This window comes from Oculina patagonica, chromosome 11, assembly GCF_052425735.1.
Source record: "Oculina patagonica isolate OP01 chromosome 11, crgOcupat, whole genome shotgun sequence".
NCBI classification, from domain to species: Eukaryota; Metazoa; Cnidaria; class Anthozoa; order Scleractinia; family Oculinidae; genus Oculina; species Oculina patagonica.
In genome coordinates, this window is record NC_135768.1 from 17,058,284 (window position 1) to 17,083,330 (window position 25,047).

The following is a 25,047-nucleotide window of genomic DNA, read 5'->3' on the forward strand; positions in this document are numbered from 1 at the left end:
CTATAATCCCCCTACTTGTTGAAGTAGATGGAAAGGGTCGAAAAGAATTTCAACTTGAAATACTCCGCCGGAATTTTTCAAGTTCTTACCTAAGTTCTCACATTTTTGTTTCCGAAAAGGATCATGATTGTTCTTTTTTCAACAGCTCAGTTGGGTTATTTTTTAAAAGAACAATCATGATCGTTTTCGGAAACAAAAATGGGAGAACTTTAGTGAAAACGAAAAATTCATTCATTTCGACCCTTTCCATCCACTTCCCCTTAAACACAGAACAATTAATTTAGACGTCCTGATCTTTCAAGTTATCGTGTTTTTCTTTTTTTTTTCATTTATGGAAATCGTGAACAAAAATCTACCGAGTGACTAGTACGGAATGGATTGCGTGACACGCAAGTTTCTAATAAGTCAACATGTCATTGGAGAACAACAGCTTGTCTCGTTTGTTTCCGACCATGAAGAATTGAACTGACCAACATTTCGGTCGAGAAATCAAAGGGTTTATACAAGAAGGGTACATTTATTCGACGGCTGTTTAACAAGAGATGAAAATATCACTGGCAGACCTGAGAGTGGTCGAATGTTGAATGTCAACACGGAGATGTACTGAAGTTGTTAACTCGAAGGCACGCTTGAAGGCCTTGAAGACTAATAATCAAAGATGGCGATAGGATTCGAAATTCGCTTTACACTCGATATTTGGCAGATATGGCGTTCAGGATGATCTTAACAGGGAGCTTCTGCTTAAGATTACATCTAAATACCAGTAGAAAACGGAGGAAAGACTCAGAAGAAGACGTTTTGGACTGTCTGATCGGAAGAATGTGAGTATTGTTTACGTTTCAGTGACAGGTAATCTTGTAATTATAAGTATTTTGAGAGCGTTCGCACTCAGCACGTATAGAGAGCCCGAAATAAATTTTTACACCAGGTTTTAGAACAGCATTTCCCCTTTCAAAATATCTGAAATTCAAGTAATTTAGAGTTTTACCGGGTAGAGAAATTCTCTCTCGAAAAAGAGCGCCAAATTAAGAATTTCGAGTAACCGAATTTTAGTGATTTTCAGCGGCTCGCCGTGATCTTCAAAATTAACTTAGAGAGGAAAGATTGGACTCAAATGACTTATAAACACTTCAATAGTACATTTCTAGGCTCAAAAACGGGTTTTCATTTAATGCGAATAAGCCAGTGCGAAGTTTACGACACGGTATGAGTCATGTTTATTTTGTGTGTTTTAGAAGACACTGGGGGTCATAACGGTTTTGTAAGTTTTTGACCGGTTGAAGAAATATTTGAAGAAAAAAATCCCACCACGTTTCTAGGCCTACTATAGGCTTTCTGTGGGCGGCATATCAAGAATTCTGATTTTGATAATTTGTGCCAGCTCTCGCTCGGTCTGAGTCGAAATTTCCTCTTAAGTTTGCTCGCGTGTATCGTATGTTGTTTATCGGATGTAACGCGACAATATAACGTAACCTTTGTCGAGGCAACAAAGGGAAATGTAAAAATAAAAGTAAAATAAAATATTACTGTTGTTCAATTGAGCAAATCTACGTCCGTTCTCTGTTGTGTGTTCCAAAACATTTATCGTGTGTAAATATTTAAAGCGCGATCGACAGGAATTAATGTCACGTGGGTTACGTTTATTAGTGAAAATATTAAAAATGACAGGCCAAACACGACTCCCACCGGTCGCTAAAAGTTAGCCTTCGGTCTGTTAACGGAGGATTTCACTCGCTCTCTGGAGCCGTTACAGCATTGATATTTACGCCATTGTGTCTGCCAGCTCTCTGGCATATTTTGTTAGATTTATCGGCTCTTGTTTGTTGAAAGATTCTTAATTGCCTTCAAAAGAATGTTTTAGTCTATAATGTTTATCAGATCAGTGGGTCTCTAACCGTCATCTTGTTTGAAGTGGCGGTTAGCTTGCAGGATAACGTTTCGTTATTCCACGGTTGCGAGGGTCTATGATCCAAGTATTTTTATGGCTACTACAGTCTCTAGGCATTGAGAGCGATGGTTTCTTTGAGTTAATGTTTAGCTCCCCTTAGTTTGAGTGGTTGTGATTTGAGTTCTTGTATGGGGTTAAACTTTACCTCCATTATGTTTTAACTGTCTTGTTGCGTTACTTGCATCCAACAAATAAATTCTATGGCAGTTTGATTACTGCATTTGAAGTTTCTAGGATGCTGCAACGATGTCTCCTGGCAAATGTTCGGTCCTTCAGTGGACCTCATCAGTTGCTCCTATGTCAATGTTTCATCGAATGATTTGGAATCATTCTATTTGCCGTTTTTGTACTTGACTACAGGATCGAAAATTCTGCTTTCTAATTGGCTCGTTTAACTGGACCAATTGTGTTAATGTTGTTTCGATCCGTGCTTAAGTTGTGTTTGTTGAGAAGGCTATCTTTCGCATTTTTGACCGTTAAAGGTCAGTTCTGATGCTAAATGGTGGTTCTTTCTTAGCCGTGCGTAAGTGGTGTCCCACATAATGAAGAAGGGCTTCATTTCGAATTTATTGCACAGCATGCGTTAGACTTTAGCATAGATTTTTTCTTGCGATCAAAGATAATCTCGTGCAACGCAGCGGAACGGGGCTCTGTCAAAAAAGGTCACAAGTGAAAATATAAAAAGTGACAGGCCAAACGAAAAGGAAAGGAGCAAGGAAAAAAATTCGGAACGGTTCAGCAAACAAATAAAAAAAAAACGTTGGCTTATGCGCATGCGCCAAAGTAAACTATTGTACATTTTTACATGGAAAGTTCATCAAAAACCTACTGCAGTGTCAGAAAGTGCATTTCTAGAAAGGTTTAGAGAAATATAGCGCCGTAGCGCCAAAAAAATCAATTTAGCGGTTAAAAAGACGTGTTTTTTGGAGTAATTTCAGCATATTAAGGGTTACGATGCTGTGCATTTTTTAAACACATTGATACTCACTCCTCGCTTTTCTACATTACAACATTCACATACTTTCCACATTGTTATGCCGAAATGGGCAATATTAGAAGCTTCAAGCAGAAACTATGAGAACTATACCCGTCCTTTAACATCTTTTCTTTTAAAAATCCCATTTTGAAATGTCATCGCTTCTGCACACATTGCGTGCCGTTTATTTTTGACGCTGTTTACAGTCTTACTCAACCATAATATACTTAGATCTTTTTTTCTGTTTTACTCACCTTTCATTTAGCTCATATTGAATCGTTAATGGGTTTTTATCCATCACAAGGCTGCGTGTAGTAATTGTTGATTAGGCAGAAAAGGTAAAAGGTCTATTATCAGCGAATATTATGTTACAGAATTTTCCTCTCAAAGGGTCAAACATGCCGAACTTTTAACCATATCTAATTATGTCTCGCTTTCCATAAATTGTCTGGTGTTTTAGAGAACACGAATAAGTGACGGTAAAATTTCATAAATTTCCAGTGGAGAAGGTTTGAAAAAACCACAACGATTTAAGATTGGCTCATGCTCAGTGAAGGTAAAAACGAGAAAACCGCTACTAACAGTGACATTAAAGCTGATATAACCACTAGAACAAAGCAAGCTTGAACCTTTGAATCGACTCACGCCACACAAAGCACACAAAACGTATTGTAAATATTTTTATTTGAGACGTCTTCCGGTTAAGGTCAAAGTTTGCTTTGTGCCAGCAATAAGCAACCTCAACTCATTAACTTTACAGCTGTTGTTTTTGAACTCCCTGAGCTAATTATGACTCGAACATCTTTTCTTTTAAAAATCCCATTTTGAAATGTCATCGCTTCTGCACACATTGCGTGCCGTTTATTTTTGACGCTGTTTACAGTCTTACTCAACCATAATATACTTAGATCTTTTTTTCTGTTTTTACTCCCCTTTCATTAAGTTCATATTGAATCGTTGATGGTTTTTATTCCATCACACGGCTGCGTGTAATTTGTGATTTGCAAAAAGTTGAAAGGTCTATTACCATCGAATATTATGTTTCATGCATAACTTCACCTATCAAAGGGTCAAACGCGCCGAACTATTAACCACATCTTATTATGTCTAGCTTGCCACAAATTGTCTGGTGTCTTAGAAAACGCAAATAAGTGACGGTAAATTTCTTGAAAAACCTTAGGAGGTGTTTGATCATTAATACTACACATTTAAATAAATTGTTTTGTGTCAGCGGGTCTTCTGTTATACGAAAGCTTATTATTTATTTTGGTTTAAAGAGCAGTAGATTGTTTAAGTCTTGTTAGCTAAACAAAACTGTTTCACAACACTAGGACAATAAGAAATTAAAATCAACCTCTGTATACCCTAAAACACTATCGGGAATTATCCATTCCAATATTATCGATCCGATACGTTTACATTAGAAAAAGAAAAAGGCTAGTTGTGCCCTTTTCAATATTATCCATTTTCATATTTTTTTCCTTGATTTGGCTTTAATGATAGTTCAGGGAATTAAAAAGAGTTAACAAGTTCCTTAAGAGCGTTTGTCTGTTAACTACTCATTTTCAAAACTCTGTCATGTCAATATCCAAATTTCCCTGCAAGTTGTCGGCTTGCATTTTTTAAAGCACTAGCTAGGAAAATTTCGTTTTATTTTGTTTTATTTTATTTAATAGACCTTTAACCTTTTCTGCTTAATCAACAATTACACGCAGGCTCGTGATGGATAAAAACTATCCAGCCATTCAGTATGAACTAAATGAAAGCTGAGTAAAAACAGAAAACAGCTGTAAACAGCATATTGCAGTTGAGGAAGACTCTAGACCGCGTCAATAAAAAGACAGCAGGTGTTTGACCTCCTAATGTTCCACACATTTATTTTGTGAATTTTTATGCCAACCTCATCATGAAACCTGTGGAGAAGGTTTGATAATGAAAATAAAACTCTGCGATTCAAGAATAGCTCAGTTAAGGTAGAAACGAGGAAAACCGCCATTTTACATATAAAAGTGACGTTAACGCTGATATAACCACTACCACAAAGCAAGCTTGAGCCATTGAACCGACTAACGCCACACAAGTCACACATAACGTGTAGTGAATATTTTAATTTGACGTTTTCCGGTTAATTCAGGAGGTTGAGTCTGCTTTGTGCCGGCAATAGGCAACTTCAATTCATTAACTTTACAGCCCTTGTTTTTGGTCTGCCTGAGCTAATTATGACTAGCAGATGCTTTCCAATACATCTCCATGCATGGTGTTTGAAAATAAAACAAAACAAATAATTGCTATATTGTCACTTAACTGTTGGGCAATTTCACTCTGAAATAGCATATATATTCAATTATTTGGTATTTAATCACACGCTCTAGGTCTTATGTAAATATACTACTACAAATATGTCGACTTTTTGACAAATTGTCATTTTGTGGTAAAAATAGCCTAAAGTGATGAACAAGTTCCTTGAAAAACGACTGGAGGAGAAATTCATTAAGAATGACCGGCTGTTTTAGTCGCGACACTCGACTGTTTTGTTTAGTCTTTGTATGTCTACGGTTCGATTAGCCTTGTTTCTACTTTTCACTGGAACAAAAGGAAGAGTTATTTGGTATTTTTTTCTGGTGTGAGAAAGAAACGATTGATAACGCTAAGGGTCCGCCTACTTCAATGTTGACGATGAATAACACCGAAAACGACAAAAAATAGTTCGGAAGGCCATTATTCAGACAGCGAAGACCACGCAACCTCGAAAGCTATTTTCATGACAATCTGCGTTCTCAATGGCCCTCTGATGCTCATTTCCATTCTAGGCAACGCTTTGGTATTGGCCGCCATAAAGAGAACTCCTTCTATTCGCTCAACTTCAATGATGATGCTCTGCAGTCTTGCTGTAACAGATCTTCTTGTCGGTCTCATTGGTCAACCTGTTTACATCGCTGATCTACTAACGAAGAATAGTTTTATAAGTAACCTATCCGTAATCGCAGGGTTCTCTTTATGTGGAGTTTCTCTCTTGACAATAACAGCTATAAGTGTGGATCGATTTCTAGCTCTTCACTATCACATGAGATATGCTTCTTTAGTGACTGGATCACGCGTTCGATATACCTTGGTAATAATATGGTCGGTCAACCTCGTTATATCGGGTATTAACTTTTGGAATAAGCGTGTATACCACCTTTTGGTAGGCCCTCTCATTGTGATTTGTCTTATAATCTCTACCTGTTGTTACATCAGAATTTATCGAATTGTTCGCCACCATCAGTTAGAGATTCAGGCTCAACAACACGCATTGCAAGGGAACACCGCGAGAAATAGCACTCGCGTATTAGAATTAAGGAAAAGTGCACTAAACACTTTCGTGTTTTATATCGCTTTAATTATATGTTATTTTCCATCGTATATTTTAGTGACACTCAATGGACTCTTCAACATGGAATGGCAACCAGAATGGAACTTTGCTACCACTGCAGTATTTATCAACTCGTCCATCAATCCATTTTTGTATTTTTGGCGACTTCGCGAGCTACGAACGGCAATTGTAGAGACAGTTAGGCATATGTTATGTAAACAAACGGAGGTGAACTAAACATTTCACTTTTCACTGAATAAGGTCAATACGGAGATCGACAAACGTTGTAAAAAAAAGCATAGTAGTTTTTACTTTGTTACTGTAAAAAAAAATATTGTCTTGGTAATCCGTTAGAGTCAGGTTGATGTATCTATAATTCTTGAGATTGTAAACTTTAGAATTGGACTTTGAAGAAAAAACTTTACGTCTTATGCCGACTCGCGCACGGATTGTGGGTTTTTTTGCGATATTGAGCGGATTCGTGGATTTAGACTCTTCATGTCAGGAAGTTTCGATTATGGATACTAAACGAAAGTTCGAATCACTCGTTGGTAAAATTGTTTTTAAAACAAGCAATAAAACGAGTCTTGAAAAAATGGCACAAAAAAAATATCTAGTGTCCATTGCAGCGAAACTACACCACACAAAGTTTTCAATTAATGCGGATTCGGATTCGACCAAAAAAGTGGCCAATTACGAATGTTTCTAAAGTTCTTCAATGTACTCGCAAGACGTGTTTTATAACTTTTAAACCTGATAAAACACATCTGCTCCATAATTTATTAAACATATAAACACCACCACAAGTTTAAATTAATATTGGTATTGGCCGCCATAATGAAAACTCCTCCCATTCGATCATGTTTGATAATTATGCTCTGCAGTCTAACTGGTTCAGATCTTCTCGTTGGTGTCATTTCTCAACCGTTTCACATCGCTAACGATTTTACGAAAGACAGTTTCCTTCAGCATGCACTGCACACATGATAGAGTTTTCTTTATGTGGTGTTTCTCTACTAACAATAACAGCTATCGCTGTTGAGCGATGTATGGCTCTTCAATATCACATCAGGTATGCTACTTAGATATTCTGTAGTGATAATTTGGTTGACGGGCTTTATTTGTTCAGTTTCAGCTTTGGAATGAGAATGCTCTCCATCTGACAGCAGCAGTCGTTACTGTTCTTTAATCGGGCGTGGCCGATTTATAGTTTACCCTTTGGGCGTCCTAGACGATAGTCTCCTGTCTGCTAAAAATGACGGGGATAGCCTGGGCCAATCGGTTTCATTTCAGTTTTGACAGTAAATCGTTGTAGGAACACTGGGTCGACTTTTGGGCTAATCTGCAATCTGGTTCTCTTCTTTGCTTCGGCGGGAGGACAGAGAAAAAAAAGCTTAAGGGGTAAAGTACTAATAATCACCATTGTGAAACTGTAGTTGCTTTGACAAGTTGAAGCTATTTTTGTAAATAAAAGGGGTAACGTCATTCATGTCACGCAATGTTTTTGTGGGAAACTTTGAAACTAGACGCTTTGCTGGTTTCTCCAAATAGCAGTGTGATCTGGCGGTACATTTTTTTGAGGCGAACTCCACTTTAAAACTATTTTTAATATATTTAGCAAGAAGTATGTCGATTTTCATTTCCGCACAGTTGGGCGTCAAAGTCGCCTGTCACAAAGAGTAGAATGTATGCACAACATGGTTTGGATATATTTTAGATTTGACTAGTGACGTTAGTAAGGCACTTCTCAAGACGTCAGCAAAACATTGGCAATGTACAGTATTGGTGTGAACTTGAATGGAATTTTTTACGAGATCAGTAAAGCTATCGAATGAAAAGATGACTTGAAAATGAAAACTTCGAATAATTATAATTAAATACCAATTGAATTTTAGATGAGAAATTCCGGAAGTGACATCTGTGTTCAAAATAGGAATTTTTGTACAACTTAAAGTTCCGAAAAAAAAGACCACATGTTTTGTAAAAATCACAGACAAACATGATCAGGAAAACAAAACAGGCCAATGGGTTTTATTCACGAAAATACAACTTTCTTAAGAAAGAGTTTGTAAACAAGACAATGGAATCGAATTACATTTCACACGAAATTTGCATACATTTGAACTTGCAAAAAGAAGTATCTCTGCCGAGACATAATAGCGAGACTTTACATTAATAATTGTTGTATTCTGATCTGATTGTTAATTTTGATGCATTAACTATTTGAAAGTGGTTCTCATCGATGAAAACAAAACGGTTTTTCATTCACTGCTTGAAGTATTTATAGACGTGAAAACATTCGCTTAATCAAATTACATTCTGGACGAAATATTTTGTATCCATTTGTCCCGAAACTTTGAGGAAATTGAAATCTTTGTGGACAGTACTGCATAAAAGCAGTTCATAGAATTGAATAAAAAGATAAGAACCATATTGATAAAGGAAATTTTAAAACTTTATTTTGGCTCATTTTGACGAAATTCAGGATTTTCAAAGACTGCCAGTAAACGGCTGTATCTTGTCTGTCTCTAACGATTTTGCTACGGTTTCGAACGAGCTAATTTTTCAACATGATATCATGGTAGCGGGCAGAAGTCGGTTCGTTCTGAATTTTTCAATACGGTATACAAGTTACAGGTCAATATACAGACCCTCTGTACAGTAAAAAACGTTTTGGGAACAAACCATTGTGAACTTATTTTCTATGTTGATCAGTTAAAATCCTTAGTACGACATGGAGTTTGTTATCAAGTTTGTTAGTACGTTAATACTGCAAGGTGTATAACCTCAGAGAATTATTATCAAGTGTGTTTTGTTTTATTAGCGGTTTATACTCTAAGGTCTTGGTATGGGAGATCAAAATTAAGGCAAATTTCTGTTATTATCTGATTGCTTGGCACAGATTAGTACGATACTGAATTGGTTAGGAAATGTAAACAAACATTAAATTGAATGAGAGTAGAAAGGGAGGGACAGGTGGGGGTGAAAGGCTAAGGAGATGGAAAGGGAGGGAGAATTAAAATCCATGCTTGGTTATATCACGCAACCTTTGACCTTTGTTGTTTTCTCACAAGAACAAAACTTAAGGTGGGGTTCTACCTGAATTTGAATGGAACTTTAAGAGATTTAAAGAAGGGATTGAAGAAAAGAATGGAAACACCTCCAAACAGTTGACCCCCTCGCAAGAGCACTCCGGGTTGTCAGGAGACTGTTTGGTGTCCGTCCACCAATTTTTAACTTCAAATTCAAATTTTAAAATCACATTGAATCTCCAATATTTCTTATTTGTCTAAATTTTACTAATCCTTTGAGAAAAACTATCGCCTCCCAGACATCCCCCAAAATCGTCCAAAAATTAACAAAATACCGCAAAACAAATATATATGGGATAAGTAAAGCTTTTTTGGATTCCTTGAAACGCGGCTGAAATGGTTTTCAGTGTTTTCCAGCCCTTATACTTTGGGTAAGTACTACTATTCTTCACCAGTTGCTATTACAGTAATGGTATGAAACAAATACCTAATCACTGGTCAATAAGTTGTGATCATTTTCTTGACAATAGTAGTTACCTGATTAGGAGTTGTATACTGTTCCATTAAAGTTTAAGGGCTGGAAAATACTGAAATGCGTCAGCCACCTAAAGCGTTGGAAAAATTGATCTTCAGGTAAAAACCCCGCCTTTATTAAGTATTGCGAAAAGGCTGCACTTTGGTAAGTGTTACAAATTTATATTTTCTAGACGTCTAGTTCAATCGTTTATTTGTATTGTGCGAAATATAGTTTTATAAATTGAGACCATTATGTCATTAAGTAATAATGCAATCTTGAAAACATTCCAGATTTTCATTATTAAATAGAAACACGAAAAATTCAAATTTGGGAAAACAAGCCTGTCAAAATGACGTTGCCATGGTGATTTCAAGTTACTGGCACAATAACTAATCCTACCAAATTATTGCGAGATAAATTTTAGATAAACGCGCAAAGTTTGGCAACGTTTGGTTGAATCTTGAAAAAGTTTTAAGCGTCCAAAGTCAGCGCGGGCCTCAAAAGCCCCCCCCCCCCCCCCCGGCCTGAATAGGTTTAAGTGACTGTTTTTCCAGTGATTTTTACTGTACTGTACCCTGCCTTTCAAGTCAAAACAGATAGCTAATTATTAAGCGCCCGATTTTAAGCTTCTCAAGCTTCTCAAGCTTCTTGTTGCCTTATAATTTCCACGTTTTCTTTCATCAGAATTTATCGAATTGTTCGCCAGCATCAATCACAGATTCACGTTCAACAACAGGCAGTGCAGACTTCCGATGCTGAAAATGACATAAGTATTGAACTTATTTTCAATCGTATAACATATACGATTGCCAAGGAGCTCAAATATTGTAATTCTTTGAGTGTTTTTAATAAAAAAAAAAATTATTCGACTTCCGCTTGTTGATTATGAGATAGTTATAGCCAACTCGGCGCTACGCGCTTCGATGCCATCTACCATCTCATATCCAACGCGCGCTCATGGAATAATTGTTTAAGAAACACTGTTCCTTGCCATTTTTCTTTTTGTGTGTGGCAAGCAAGGAAAATGTATAGCTGCCTGGGTGGCTAAACGAGAGAATAATTGTTTTGGGCGGGAACAAAGTGTCAAACCAATCAACATTGCTTCCATGGTGGCTAAACCGGGAAACATATCTTTTGGAAGCAAAATTTGTGTCCTGGAAGCAAAACTGTTTTTGACTTGAGGCATAAACATTTTCTCGTTTCCAAGAAGCAAAATTTGTTTCCGCAACATACGTTTTCCACGCGGCTAAACTAGGAGACATTTGCCTCCGCAACAATTTTTCATAGTTTAGCCAGGCCTTTTGGCAGAAGGGCATATTTATTGAAAATCATTTAAGGCTAGAGGAACACTTGGCCCACCATATTTATTACGCCTCGTTCATTGTCATCGGGAATAAAACTCTATCTTTAGGTCGATACTCATGTTTCAATTATATGCCGGCCAAACTACTCGTTGAAAATTATTTTGTAGTGACAATTCAAATATTGAATATTTCTTTAGGATTACATGAACCCTGAGTGTTTTAACTGGATGTTCAAGATCAGTCATCCTATACTCTTTTTCTTTTTTCTCAGGATACATTTTTTTCTAGAAATAGTCGGGAGAGTGTTATAAAAAAAATGCCTTCGCGAAAATTGAATTTATTCACATAACCCACATAGGCATTCATGACGAACTGAAAATGCCGTACACACTTTAAGTCTATCGCTCCTGGTGGATATCTATCCATATATACGGTGCTTTGCATCGTTTCTTCATTTCTTTTCTCTTCACCATCAACTCCCTTACTGGTGGATTTTCTTCTTCTTTATCCATTCAGAGGCTGCTTACATTTGTAATGTCCAATCGTATGCCCACCCCCTTTGAAAAATCCCGGATCCGCCCCTGGACGTTGTTTTGACAGAAAGGCAATTTTTTGTGAAACACCTTTACGGCTGGAGGAACACTTGGCCCACACAAATTTATTATACCCAGGCTCAGCTATATTGTGTTTATATATTGTTTTTTGTTTTCTTTCTTCTTTTCTTTTCGCCATCAATACCGTTTACTGGTGGATGTTTCTTTTTCCTAAATGCACCCAGAGGCTGTTTTTAATTGTCTTAGCATGCTTCGAGCGGCAGTTGTCAAGACAGCATGGCAGATTTTATATGCATGAGTTAACTGATAGAAAAAAAATAACAAATGTATAAAGAAGAAGACAAAAGAAGACAGCGACTTTCGATTTATATTTGACAATATTTGCTACTATGCAAAACAGACTCTTCTTGGCATAAGTTTAATTGACGATAATCACGGTGGGCACAAAGTGACCCAAAAACGCTCACCTTCATTCATCTTTTTCGCTTTTGATACTGGTTTGTTGAAATTTTGCATAAATGTAGAACTCGTCATTCTGAAAAATCGTATGTTTTTTGTTTTTCGAATTTCGATTTTTTTGGCGGGAAAATGACGTCACAAAGTTGGCGCCAAATTTTTTTTTTTAATTACTATGGACTATTTTTGACAGTTTCTGAAAGAACTTGTCGCAAAGATCTTGAAACTGAAAAAATTTCTGAGATATTTCTATATTGCAATATCAAAAACGAAAAAGATGAATGAAGGTGAGCGTTTTTGGGTCACTTTGTGCCCACCGTGAATAGCTGAGGTTGTTAGTCAGTCTATAACTATGCATACTGGAAATGGAAATGTGAATTTTTTGTTAACTCTTAGATCTATCTAGGTGCTTGCAATTATTGATTAAACATAGCAGTCAAAACTGCATTGTCATTGAGTAAAGTAAGACAAAATATCTATAAAAGGCTTGAGTAAATCATTAAAAGTATAAAATTATCACAATTATGTCTACAGCTTTAGCAGGTGTTGACCAAATTATACGGAGAAAATTCTGGACAAAAAAAACTGTCTAACGGTGTTCTATCATTAATAAATCACCGCTTCTTTGGCAAACAGCATTCGTTCGAAGGTGTCTCCCTGGAAAGGAATAAACGAAAAGGAAAATTATTCCATCTTTCTAGGTCTTAAACGGTTTCTATTATACGTTTACGATGAACCTTAGCGACAAAGGCGTCAACGAATCAGCCGACAATCCTGACGACAACTCTACTTCGAAAACTATTAGCATCGTAAACTGTGCTGTTAATGCTCCACTGATGCTTGTGACCATTTTGGGCAACGCTTTGGTACTGGCCTCCATAATTAGAACCCCTTCCATTCGCTCACCTTCAATGATTATGCTCTGCAGTCTTGCTGTTTCAGATCTTCTTGTTGGATTCATTGCACAGCCCTTTCATCTTGCTGCCAGACTCGTGAACAAACCATTTATACAATACGGCGATGTCCACGTTGCGTTGAGCCATTCTGTTTGTGGAGCCTCTCTCTTAACAATGACAGCTATAAGTGTGGATCGATTTCTGGCTCTTCACTATCACATGAGATACGTAACTTTAGTGACTAAATCCCGGGTTAAATGTATTTTAGTAATCATATGGTTATTTAGCTTCGGTGTCTCAGGACTTTTCTTTTGGAATAGTAATCTATATAACGTTGTCTTGGGCGTTGGCACTGCCAAATGTCTTGTGGTGTCCACATTTTCTTACATTAGAATTTATCTAATCGTTCGTCGGCATCAGTTACAAATCCGCGCCCAACAACAGGCAGTGCAACGTTTTAATTCTGAAAACAACAATCGTGTAATGGAATTGCAAAAAAGTGCGATGAACACTTTCGTGTTTTATATCGTTCGATTGATATTTTATTCTCCAGCCTATATTTTATTGACCCTTGATGGAATCTTATTCAAGAACTGGCAAAAAGAATGGGACTTTGCTGCCATTTTAGTGTTTAGCAATTCGTCCATTAATCCGTTTTTGTATTGCTGGCGCCTTCGCGAGCTACGAAGTGCAGTTGTAAAGACAGCAAGGCAGAAGTTATGTAAACAAAATGAACACAACTAAAACATTTTTCTTCTCAATAAGAACAACAAATAAATACTACACGAAATGGAATGGAACTTTGCTGCCTGTGACTTTAGTGTTTAGCATCTCGTCCTTCAATCCATTTTTGTATTGCTTGCGCCTTGGCGTTTGTTTTGCTATCTTTCTTTCTTCTTTTCTTTTCACTATCAGGTACACTTAACTGCAAGACGCTTCTTCTCTTAAGCCATCCATAGACTGGTTGCAATTATCTTAAAGACAGTAAGGCAGATGTTATGCCAGTGCGCAAACAGAAACAAAACTGGGCATTCCTTCTGAATAGCATAAATGTATATGCAAAGCATAGAAAGTCGCAGCAATTTTCGATTTTTAGTTGGTACTATAAAAAAACAGATTGCTTTAATTTTCTTCTCGGCTTAAATTAGATTAATGACTATAACTCATGTTGTTAGTTCTATAACTGTGCATGAAAATGAAAATAAAGGTAATCTCTTAGATATATCTAGGCTGCTTGCTGCTTGCAATTATTGATTAAACAAGGCGGAGAAAACTACATGATCATTGAGTAAGACATTTTATCTCTAAAATGCTTAGTAAGTTATAAAAAAGTTTAAATTTATTACAATATGGTCTACAGCTTTACACATATTGTCTGAGTTTTTGCAAAACGTATACAGGTGCTGAATAAATGTAAGTGATAAGACTCTGGACAAAAGTAACACTCTCTAAAGGTGTTCCATTATTAATAAATCACCGCTTCTTTGGCAAACAACACTCCAAGGTGTCTTACCGAAACGAAAAGTCGAAAAGGAGATGTATTCTTTTTTTTAGGTATATAAAACGTTTTAGAAAGCTAAAGGTTCCTATTTAACGTTGACGATAAACCTCAGCGACAAAGACAACAACGGATCAGCAGACCATCATGATCCCTCTCCTCCCCCCCCCAGGAATCATGAAGACAACTCAAGTCACTAACTTTAGTGACTTTATCACGTGTAAAATGTATTTTAGTAACAAAAATGGTTATTTAGCTTCGTTATCTCAGGGATTGTCCTTTTCGGATTCCAATATATATAATTTACTCTAAGGCATTGGCACTGCCAAATGTCTTGCAGTGTCCATATTTCTTACATTATAATTTATCGAATCGTTCGTCGTTATCAGTAACAAATCCGCGCCCAACATCGGGCAATGCAACAATTTAATTCTGAAAACAATTATCGGGTAAAAGAATTGAAGAAAAGTGCAAAGAGCACCTTCGCATTTAGATCGCTTTAGTGATATGTTATTCTCCGGCCTATATTTTATTGAACCTTGATGAAATCTTATTCAAGAACTGGCGAAAAAAATGGGACTTTGCTGCCACCTTAGTGTTTATGAACTCATCTATTCATCCGTTTTTTGTTTTTGTTTTTGTTTGTTTTGCGCCTTCGTGAGCTTCGAACGGCACTTGTAAAGACAGCGAAGCAGATGTTATGTACACACAATGAAGGAAACTGAAACGTTTTTTCTCAGTAAGAACAAATATTTTATAAAGAATACGTGGACAGCAACATTTTCCATTGAATCTCATACAAGCACTGGCAAACAGAATGCAACTTTGCTGCCCGTGACTTTAGTGTTCAGCAACTCGTCCTCCAATCTATTCTTGTATTGCTAGCTTTTTTCTCTTTTCTTTTCACCCTCAATACCCTCAACAGGACGGTAGAGGTTTGTTTTTCTAAAGCCATCTAAAGGCTGCTTGCAATTGTCTTAGAGAGCTTCGAGCGGCAGTTGTAAAGACAGCAAGGCAGATGTTTTGTCATCAAACAGTAACAAAACTAGACATTCCTTTTGAATAACAACAAATGTATAAAGAATACTGTGACGTAGCGATTTTCGATTTAAATTTGGTACTTCGAAAAACAGATTGCTTAAGATCAGATTAATGACTGTAGCTCATGTTGTTAGTTTTATAGCTGTGCATGGTGGAAATTAAAATAAAGGTAATCTCTTAGATATATCTAGACTGCTTGCTGCTTGCATTTATTGATTAAACAAGGCAGGAAAAAGTGCATTATCATTGAGTAAAGCAAGACATTTTATCCCTAAAATGCTTAGTAAATTATAAGAAGTTTAAATTGATTACAATTATGTCTGCAGCTTGCCACATTTTGTCTGAGTTTTTCCAAAACAAGAGCAGGTGCTGAACAAATGTTGTGAGAAAATTCTGGACAAAAAAAAACACTGTCTAAAGATGTTCCATGATCATAGATAAATCACCACTCCTTTGGCAAACTGCATTCAAAGGTGTTTCACCGCAACAGAAAGCGGAATTATTTGATGTTGTAAGGTATATAAAACGTTTGAGAAAGCTTCAGGTTTCTATTAAACGTTGACTATGAACCTCAGCGAGAAAGACAACAACGGATCAGCAGACCATCACGAAGACAACTCTACTCCTGAAACCATTATCATCATAAACTGCGTTATTAATCCTCCACTGATGCTTCTAACGATTATGGGAAACGCTTTGATATTGGCCGTCATAATAAGAACACCTTCCATTCACTCACCTTCAATGATTATGCTCTGCAGTCTGGCTGTTTCAGACCTTCTTGTTGGATTCATTACGCAGCCACTTCATCTTGCTAACCAACTCACGAAAGAAAACGTACCGATTTTGTCCCATCTTAAGCTTCTTGTGACGATTGGCCATTCTGTTTGTGGAGTCTCTCTCTTAACAATGACAGCTATAAGTGTGGATCGATTTGTGGCTCTTCACTGTCACATGAGATATGTAACTTTAGTGACTAAATCCCGGGTTAAATGTATTTTAGTAGTGATATGGTTAATTAGCTTCGGTGTCGCCGGATTCTTCTTTTGGAAAAATCATGTACATAGCTTAGTCTTAGGCGTTGGCACTGCCAAACGCCTTGTAATTTCCACGTTTTCTTACATCAGAATTTATCAAATCGTTCGCCGGCATCAGTTACAAATCCGCGCCCAACAACAGGCAGTGCAACGTTTCAATTCTGGTAACAACAAACAGGTAATGGAATTGAAAAAAAGTGCAATGAACACTTTCGTGTTTTATATCGTTTTATTGATATGTTATTTCCCAGCTTATATTGTAGTAACCCTTCAAGGAGTCATACGCAAGGCCTTACCACCAGAATGGGTTTGTTTTGCTACCATTTTTGTATATATGAACTCGTCTATTAATCCATTTTTGTATTGCTGGCGTCTTCGCGATCTGCGAACAGCAGTTGTAAAGACAGCAAAGAAGATCTTACGTAAGAACTAAATATTACTTCTCAATTATTCTCATATTAGAATTCATGAACAGCAAAGAGACTCATGTATAAAATGCGCAAACGTTTTATGGTGCTCAAGAATTTATAGATGACTGTTTAGTATTGCAGGCGGCGCAATCGATAGGTTTTTTATGTGTAGTTTCTCCCTTGGCAATGACATCCATCACTGCTAATCGATTCATGGCTCTTCACTTTCACATGAGACATGACACGTTAAGGAGGCTCGATGTAGTTTTTTTAGCCGAAGGGTGGTTGTTTTGAAAATTAAAATTATCTAGGAAGCCAATGTTCGATTTTTGCCAAAATACACCATAATGATCAACTATGACCAAATTTTATTTTTTTACCCGTCACTTTGTCACAAAGGTTACCATAGCAACCATTGACGTTTTCTTTTGTTCTCAAACAAGCTTGATTTTCTCGAAATCTAGATTGACTCTTGGTATTTATTTTTTGATATGTTCAAGTATAGTAGATTGACTACCTGTACACAAAATTTTAGGAAAATCTGTAAGAGCATTTTAGAGTAAATCAAGAATTAAGTTTTTGGTAATTTCTTATAATTTCCTACAATCGGCAGTCGATATATTTAAACAAATTAAAGCAAAAAGTCTTTCGCTTTTAGTTAATGGTCTTTGATGGCGTAAGTATTTATATTTCAGTGAGAGTAACTGTGCTCAAATAATATAAAACAATTTTAAAACGCCTATTTTATATTAAAACGGTGTTTTTCTGAAAATTTCATTCTTGATTTACTTGAAAACGCTCTTACAGATTTTTCTAAAATTTCGTCAACAGTTAGTCAATCTACTAAACTTTAATATATCAAAAAATAAACACCAAGAGTCAATCTAGATTTCGAAAAAATCAAGCTTGTTTGAGAACAAAAGAAAACGTCAATCGTTGCTATGGTAACCTTTGTGACTAAGTGACGGGTAAAAAAAAATAACATTTGGTCATAGTTGATCATTGTGGTGTATTTTGGCAAAAATCGAACATTGGCTTCCTAGATAATTTAAATTTTAAAAACCACCACCCTTCGGCTAAAAAAACTACATCGAGCCTCCTTAACAAGTAAACTCCAGCCTCGCGTTCCATAACATGGTAATTGTATAGTTAATACCCTTTCTTGATCAGGTTTTACCATTTGTAATAAGCGTCCTTGTAACTTTCTTGTAGATGACGCTTCAAAGCTTTATTACATCAAAAGTTATAGCATTGTTTGTTATAGATTCACACAAGACAGGAGACAGTGCAAAGCTTACATGCTGGAAATAGCACACATCATCATGGTGGGGCTGAAAAAAGTGACAAGAACACTACTCCGACTCGGGTTCTTCATCGCCTTAGTTACTGGATTAAGGATATCACAAGTTGGAGTATAAAAATGGTAGGCATAACTCTTATTTAGTTTATTTAAAAGTGCTAACTTTTGAAATATCTCGAACAGACCCACCGCACGTTTGATTTACTAATAAGTATTTTGTTTAAAATACTTAAAAGGGGTTATTCAAGTGAAACGGTTAGAAAAGAGATGCGGCATCCCTATTGTACGCATGTGAAAGGGGTTCCATTTTCTATGGAAGATATGTGAAAGGGTTCCTTTTTCTGTCAGAAAAAAGGTATATAAAAAAAATGGTAAGCGATTGCTGTGTCACAAAAATGCAGATTTGCGACACCGACTACAAAAGTACGGAAGACAACAAGACATTTTCTCCACAAGAGCTGCCGCCGACAATATAACAACTTGTAGAAAATTGCAAACTAATAGAAATTTAATTCTTATTGGCCGACCGCTGATATATATTATTTTCCATTGAAAAAAAAAAAATAACCATTGTTATCGCCTTATTCACCTGTTCTCTCTCAGGCAGGAATTATTAAAGAACGGAATCCACGAGGTAATATGTCATCTTTACATATAAAGCAGTAAACAAAACACAGCCCAGCAAGGAGCCTTTAAATTTAATGTCACGAATACCGTTTCTTGATATCTTACATCACTTATTTACACAAGATAGCTGCGATTTTTATTAACTTTTTATATTATAGCAATTTTAAAACCACGATGAACATGATGAATAACAACGTTTTTACGACCTTAACTTTTTAAATATTTACAAACACACCTGGTATTGTTTCGCTCTTGTCGTCGTTCGTAAACGTCCGCTCGGGATAAATTTCGTGCTCCGCTTTCTCCTCTCCCTGGTTTGTTTCAATGTCAATGACAGCAACCATTTGGTTGACATTTTGTTCCTCTGTCTCTCCTCCCTGGTTTGTTTCGATTTAAATGTTTGCATTCACTTGGTTGACATTTTGCTCCTCTCTCCCCCCTTCCTGGTTTGCTTCAATGTCAATGTTTGCATTCACTTGGTTGACATTTTGCTCCTCTGTCTCTCCTCTCTGGTTGGTAACGTTGGGCGCAGCATTTGGTGATCCAAACATTTTCTTTTCAAACTCTTCAGCTTCAGCGTGGTTTTTCTTCACAAGTAACTCGATAAATGCGACACGAAACTGTCTTAATCTGACAGTATAAATGAGCGGGTTTATAAAAGAGTTAACCAGTCCAAAAGAACAAGCAGAGAAATAAACTGCATAAATTGTGTCTATCGAGACTCTGTCTTCAAGAATGTTTTTGATTATTCTAAAACTAATTATAGGCACATAATTCAGAAACACTACTACAACAATAGTAGTGGTCAGTTTTAAGGCTCGTTTTTCCTTTAAAAACTCTTCTCTGGCTGCCACTGAAACTTGGTAAGATGCTATTTGCCTTTCATGTCGACGAGCCTCAAAATAAACCACTGCAGTGCAAATAGTAATTAACACTATAAATATAACTGCAAAGGAGTTTTGGATCCGCAGAAATAAGTTATGGTCGATGAAATAGAAAATGGATACCACTGTAGTCAAAATCCACGCAATGGCAGAAGCAATCAGCGCACGAGCTTTGGTGACAAATTGATCGTACCTGTAGCTTTGTTTGATGGCCATGTACCGATCTGCACTCATTAGCACCAAGTGAGAAAGTGACGAAAAAACAAAAAAGTTAATCGAAAATTGTGACGCATTTTGCAATCGACATACATCGTTTGTGGCTTCGCCTTGTAGTGCTACAATTACAACAGAGATCCAAAGTGGCTGGGCAAGTATTCCGACCATCGCATCAGTTGCTGCTAAGCATGCCAGTGCTATGTTAGACATGCTTTGCAGTCGTGCCTTGATCTTCACGGCGATCATCGTCAGCACGTTCAGTACAATCGTAAAAGGACAGGTCACTACGAGGATTATGATGTTGAAGACCATTACACTGTAGGCTTGTGTGGAAAAGTGCTTTGGAACCTCTCCGATGAAATCGTAAACGCCACACTCTTGGGGAATCGTGCTAGTCTGTAGCGACAGAGTTGAATTCATCTCGGTTTTTCCGCTTTGAATCTCCGATCGTTTGTGAACTGTTAACTACGCGAGAGACTTCTTCGATCTGTTTGTTATTAAGGTTCCGATGTGTCTTCAACAGTACCATGCGAACTAAGTTTAACTGTCATGTGTTTTCAAGTGGCTATGTGTGTTGTTAGTATCTGCAGTAAATTAACTTTTCGCCGACGAAAAACACTTTTAATTTGAACCTTTATATTCTTCCCAAACATGATTGGAAGCCTGATTTAAATGTTAACTATACGAATTGTTAAATTCACCAAAGAGTGGAGGTTTCTTTGTATAAAATAGTATTTGATCGATCGAAGGACTCTCTTTTTTTCTGGCTTAACACAGAGCGGCTGTGGTATAAAGCATGTTACAACACAGGTAGCGCAAGCTTGATAAACAAGTATGAGTATCTGTTGTATGCTAATACACAACACTTGAACTATAAGAATTTGTATGAAGAGAACTGTTGTATTAAAAAAGCCCTTGAAATATCAGAAGCCTCAACGGAAACATTAAGACAAACTACCGAAGCGAGATAAAATAGGTTTATTTCAAAATCGTTACTATTTTCAGGTGTTTGAATACAAACAGCCAATACTCATATATCGAGCTTGGGCTACCTGTGGTTTCGAACAACTGTTTCTGTATAGTTATGTTTCTTTTATGAAATCTCCATTTACTTATTAAAATAATTTCTTAAATGATTTATGGTAGAAAACGTGTCGTGAATTTTGTTAATCTGACAGAAATAACAATGTAAAATGAGTCAAAATGTATATGATTAATACGGTGTTTCTTCGAACGTTGATCTCGTATTCATATTCATTTATCCATAGTTTTATAATAACTGTATGCGTGTGGGAAGTTTTTGAACATGTCCATTGTTCAGCTATATGTTCTGTCGGTTTTTTTTTAATCCGGCAGCCCTAAAAACTAATTGGCCTGTAATCAGAGTCACTTCTCACTAAATTATTCTTTCTCGGAAACTTAAAATATTTTTTTTTCATCGGTAAAAATGGACTGATGCACCATAAAATCTATCAAACGAAGGTCCGAAGCTTGCATCTATGCATTTGCAACTATACAAGTATTAAAAAGCAACAGTTTTGAGTTGAATAACGTTTTAGTTTTTTTTTTTTTCGTTCAGTGGTCCTACACGTATATGATCTTCAGTAAGTTGCCACAAACTGAAAAGTACTGCATTTTTTAAGTTGGATACAATCATTTGTCGTCAACTTACTGACTGATTCAACTCTTGAATGGGAAATGAATCAATGTGAATGTGATTCATGATCGATGAAAGTGCCGTTTCTTCCTAACACTCGTATTTCTACTTTATTTTTACATGGTGTGAGCATTCTCTAAACATACCGATTGTTTAACCTCATGTCGGTTCTATTAACAGTAAGCCTGAAGTGTTGAAAATAATAAGGCTTTAATTAGTGTTTTTTCACTGGCAGACTTATTTCTGCTTCACATCAACAAAATAATTTACAAACAACTTGCGTTTAAGGAATTGTATCATATCAGGTTGCCAGTTCTTTAATTCCATGTCTTTCATAGCAGTGTTAGATAAAATCGATAAATTCCGATTAATAACAGCGTTTTTTGGTTACAAAATGAAGACAAGCTTATAGCGTAGGTCGGGTGGACATAAATAAGAACGTTATTGAAGCATTTAAGGCCTGGGCCGGACCAAAAACAAGAGGTTTTGCTCATTTGTATTGGGTTTGACTCATGTGAAGTTCGACGTCTGGCCCGGGCCTAAGAAATTCTAAATACAATCCATTGAACCAATCAAAACCCGAAGCAAGTACATGTAAAGCCGGTATGAAGCGTGGAAAACTGACGTATGTTAGCGAGCCGCTATTCGTTAATTCAGAAAGTGGCAAAGAGTTTTTAACCAATCAATAAGCGTTGTATTAAATGGCTATGCAAAACCAAAGCAAGCGCGAATTACTTTCGGCGTTCGCATTAAATGTAACACAAATCACGTTGACAAATTAATGGAAATTTCCACCGTTTACTTAATGGCAACTTTAATCCTTCTTTAAAAGCTGATTTGTATTTGATTTGTATAGGGTAATTGGAAATTATGACAAATTTGGGATCAATTCGACGAAATCTGCGAACACTGAAATATTCGATATTATGTAATAAATTTTCAGAAATTATATGCAAACATTTCAGTGTGGAATGGCATGAGACAAGCTTTTGTGTTTATAACGAACGAATTTTATAAAGTTCAATTTGCTAATGGGGCTGTTATATTTCCCGTTTTGAAATTGGAAGAATAAAAGATTACAAGATGCATGCATTGCTGATAATTTTACAATTAAACCTAAATGTGAAATTTACATGTTAACTTTTGTGGCGCTTTAGACGTGTTAACATTAAGAAAGTAAGATAAAATAAAAATAAAAATGCCAATGATCATTACGTAATATCATCAGCTTCCCTTATCACCTTGTAATATAAGCTGCTATTTTGTAAAATTTATTAGCAGAGCTCCAGCGCGCGCAGCGCGCCAGCGGAGCACCATGGATAAGAAATTTACGGAAAGCCATCAAGCCGAAAAAAATTAGTTGTCCCGCGAGCGAACGCCCGAAAGTACAGACTCTGACGGAGGGATAGGGGACCAAAGGCAAAATTACTTGCGCGATGTTTACTGCGTAAGTTAAATGGCGAGCGAGACAGAAGTCAATTCTTCCAAAGTATTCTACAAATATTAGTAGCTTACCTCAGATTTTACTTGTCATCATCAAGAATCCAAAATAGTTGTGTTGAAAACAAGTTTAACTCAGAATCGATGAATATCGTGAATAAAGCGAGGTTTCGTTAAGTGCAAAGCGACGACAAAGCAGAAAAGCTTTACCAAAAGTATCATAATTTCAGCTTATCTTATTTTTTTTTTCTAACAAAAACAAATTTCAAGATCAGCACGCGATGTATCGCGAGCTAGGCCACACTGTAACTCGTAAAGATGAATTAGTGGAGAGTGAAAGTTGCTTGTAAATCTCTGCACACGGCGAAAGAAGAAAGATGAGGGCCGCTGAAAAATTTTTAATTGTGATGCGTACGTGCGTACGTGAGCAGCCCAATTCAGTGCAGCGGTACCAATTTCAACTTAAGAACCAATCACAATCCAGAAAAGGAAAAATCCAGTAAATTAAAGAAATGGGGAGCTCCGATTTTAGGCTTGCCTAAATCTATATATTATCACTCAAGTCTCAATTCGATACAGTTTGCATAGTTTATCAAAGAATCAAAATCAGACTTCAATCAGGCTTTTTTGATAAAGTTTTGCAAGCGTGGTCTGCACTTCTGGAGGTTAGTGAATCGAATTTAATGTCATTGTGACGTCACTTATTTGATTTAATTAGTTGCAAATGCGGTGCCTTACATCAATATTTCAATCAAGTTTGGATGTATAACCACAAAATTTTGAAAGCTTCGTGTTTGATACAATCTTATCTCCTTGCGAATTGGAAACTATTAAATTGCGCTGACATCTATTATTCCGAATAAATTTGCCATTGAGGAACCACAATCTTGAATTCCTCGGAATTTATTTATTTAATTTTTTAACATAAAAACGAAGCAAGTGAACTGTAAAAGTTAGTGTTCCTTGTTAAAAGAGGCTTTACAATCAAAGCATATGAGCAATAATGACCAACAAAAGGAAAGGGAAGAAGTAAAATTGTCATCAAAGTGAGCCGTCTAGGAGATTTTAAGCTCCTGCGCCTTTTTGTTAAAGTTTTAAAAAAGCAAAGCTGCATGCTGAGGACGTAATATTTATCTCCACATGCATACAAATTATTTTAATTTTGGTAGCATGAGCCTAACGACAATACTTTAATGTAATCGTATTTTAAACTTTTCAATTAAAGATTTATTTTGTTTTGTATTATTAGGGATTAATTTTTAACCGCTTTCACTTAAAGACCAAAGGATCGACTAAGTTGCAAAGGTGATGGCTATTTCTTAAATGAATAGAAATCTCACAAGGTTACTATGTTAAGTTTACAACTCCGCTGCCTTAGTTGACATGTTATAATTTCCTACTTTTTGAAACATATATAGGCATGCCAAGTAAAACTCGGCGTGCTTATTTACATTAGCTTTAGAAATAGCATAGCAAAATAATCGTACTTTGTGTAAATATGCATTTCAACGTGTGGTCTTCTATTAATTATTGGCATGAGCGATTCGTCAAATTTCCTCAAAGGATATGAAAAGGATATGAAAATTGCGCCATTGTTATGAAGGAATTTGTGATACTTCTTAATGTTGGGGGTATTTAATACAAATCCGTGACAACAAAGATATTATGCATTGTTTTAAGAGTATATGTATTTGATGAGGCAAGCCACTTGTGGATAAAGGTTTACGTGTCAGCCGAGGAAGACCTCCAAACTTGCCTACAAGGTGTGGTTTTGTGTTGGCTTCTCCACATTTCGATTAGCTTTGTTATATGCCCTTTACTGGAAAGAAAAGGAGAGTTATTCAGTCTTTTCTGGTGTAAAAAGAAACTGTTTGACAAAAAATATTCGCATTGGACGTGAAA

At 36.4% G+C, this 25,047-nt stretch overlaps 1 protein-coding gene across 1 annotated transcript; it reads left to right on the top strand.

The window, feature by feature from the left end:
• Window positions 1-705: 705 nt before the first annotated feature.
• On the top strand, window positions 706-6,513 carry LOC144630882 (histamine H2 receptor-like). The gene is made up of 2 exons (XM_078489250.1): window positions 706-821; window positions 5,631-6,513. Exons 1-2 carry the CDS (start codon window positions 706-708, stop codon window positions 6,511-6,513), a joined length of 999 nt encoding a protein of 332 aa, XP_078345376.1.
• Window positions 6,514-25,047: the final 18,534 nt, after the last annotated feature.

Bases quoted from the DNA above. Each gene is read 5' to 3' on its own strand.
- LOC144630882 (XM_078489250.1), top strand. From the start codon at position 706: ATGGCGTTCAGGATGATCTTAACAGGGAGCTTCTGCTTAAGATTACAT. The intron at 822-5,630 runs GTGAGTATTGTT...GACAAAAAATAG, and splicing joins GACTGTCTGATCGGAAGAAT to TTCGGAAGGCCATTATTCAG.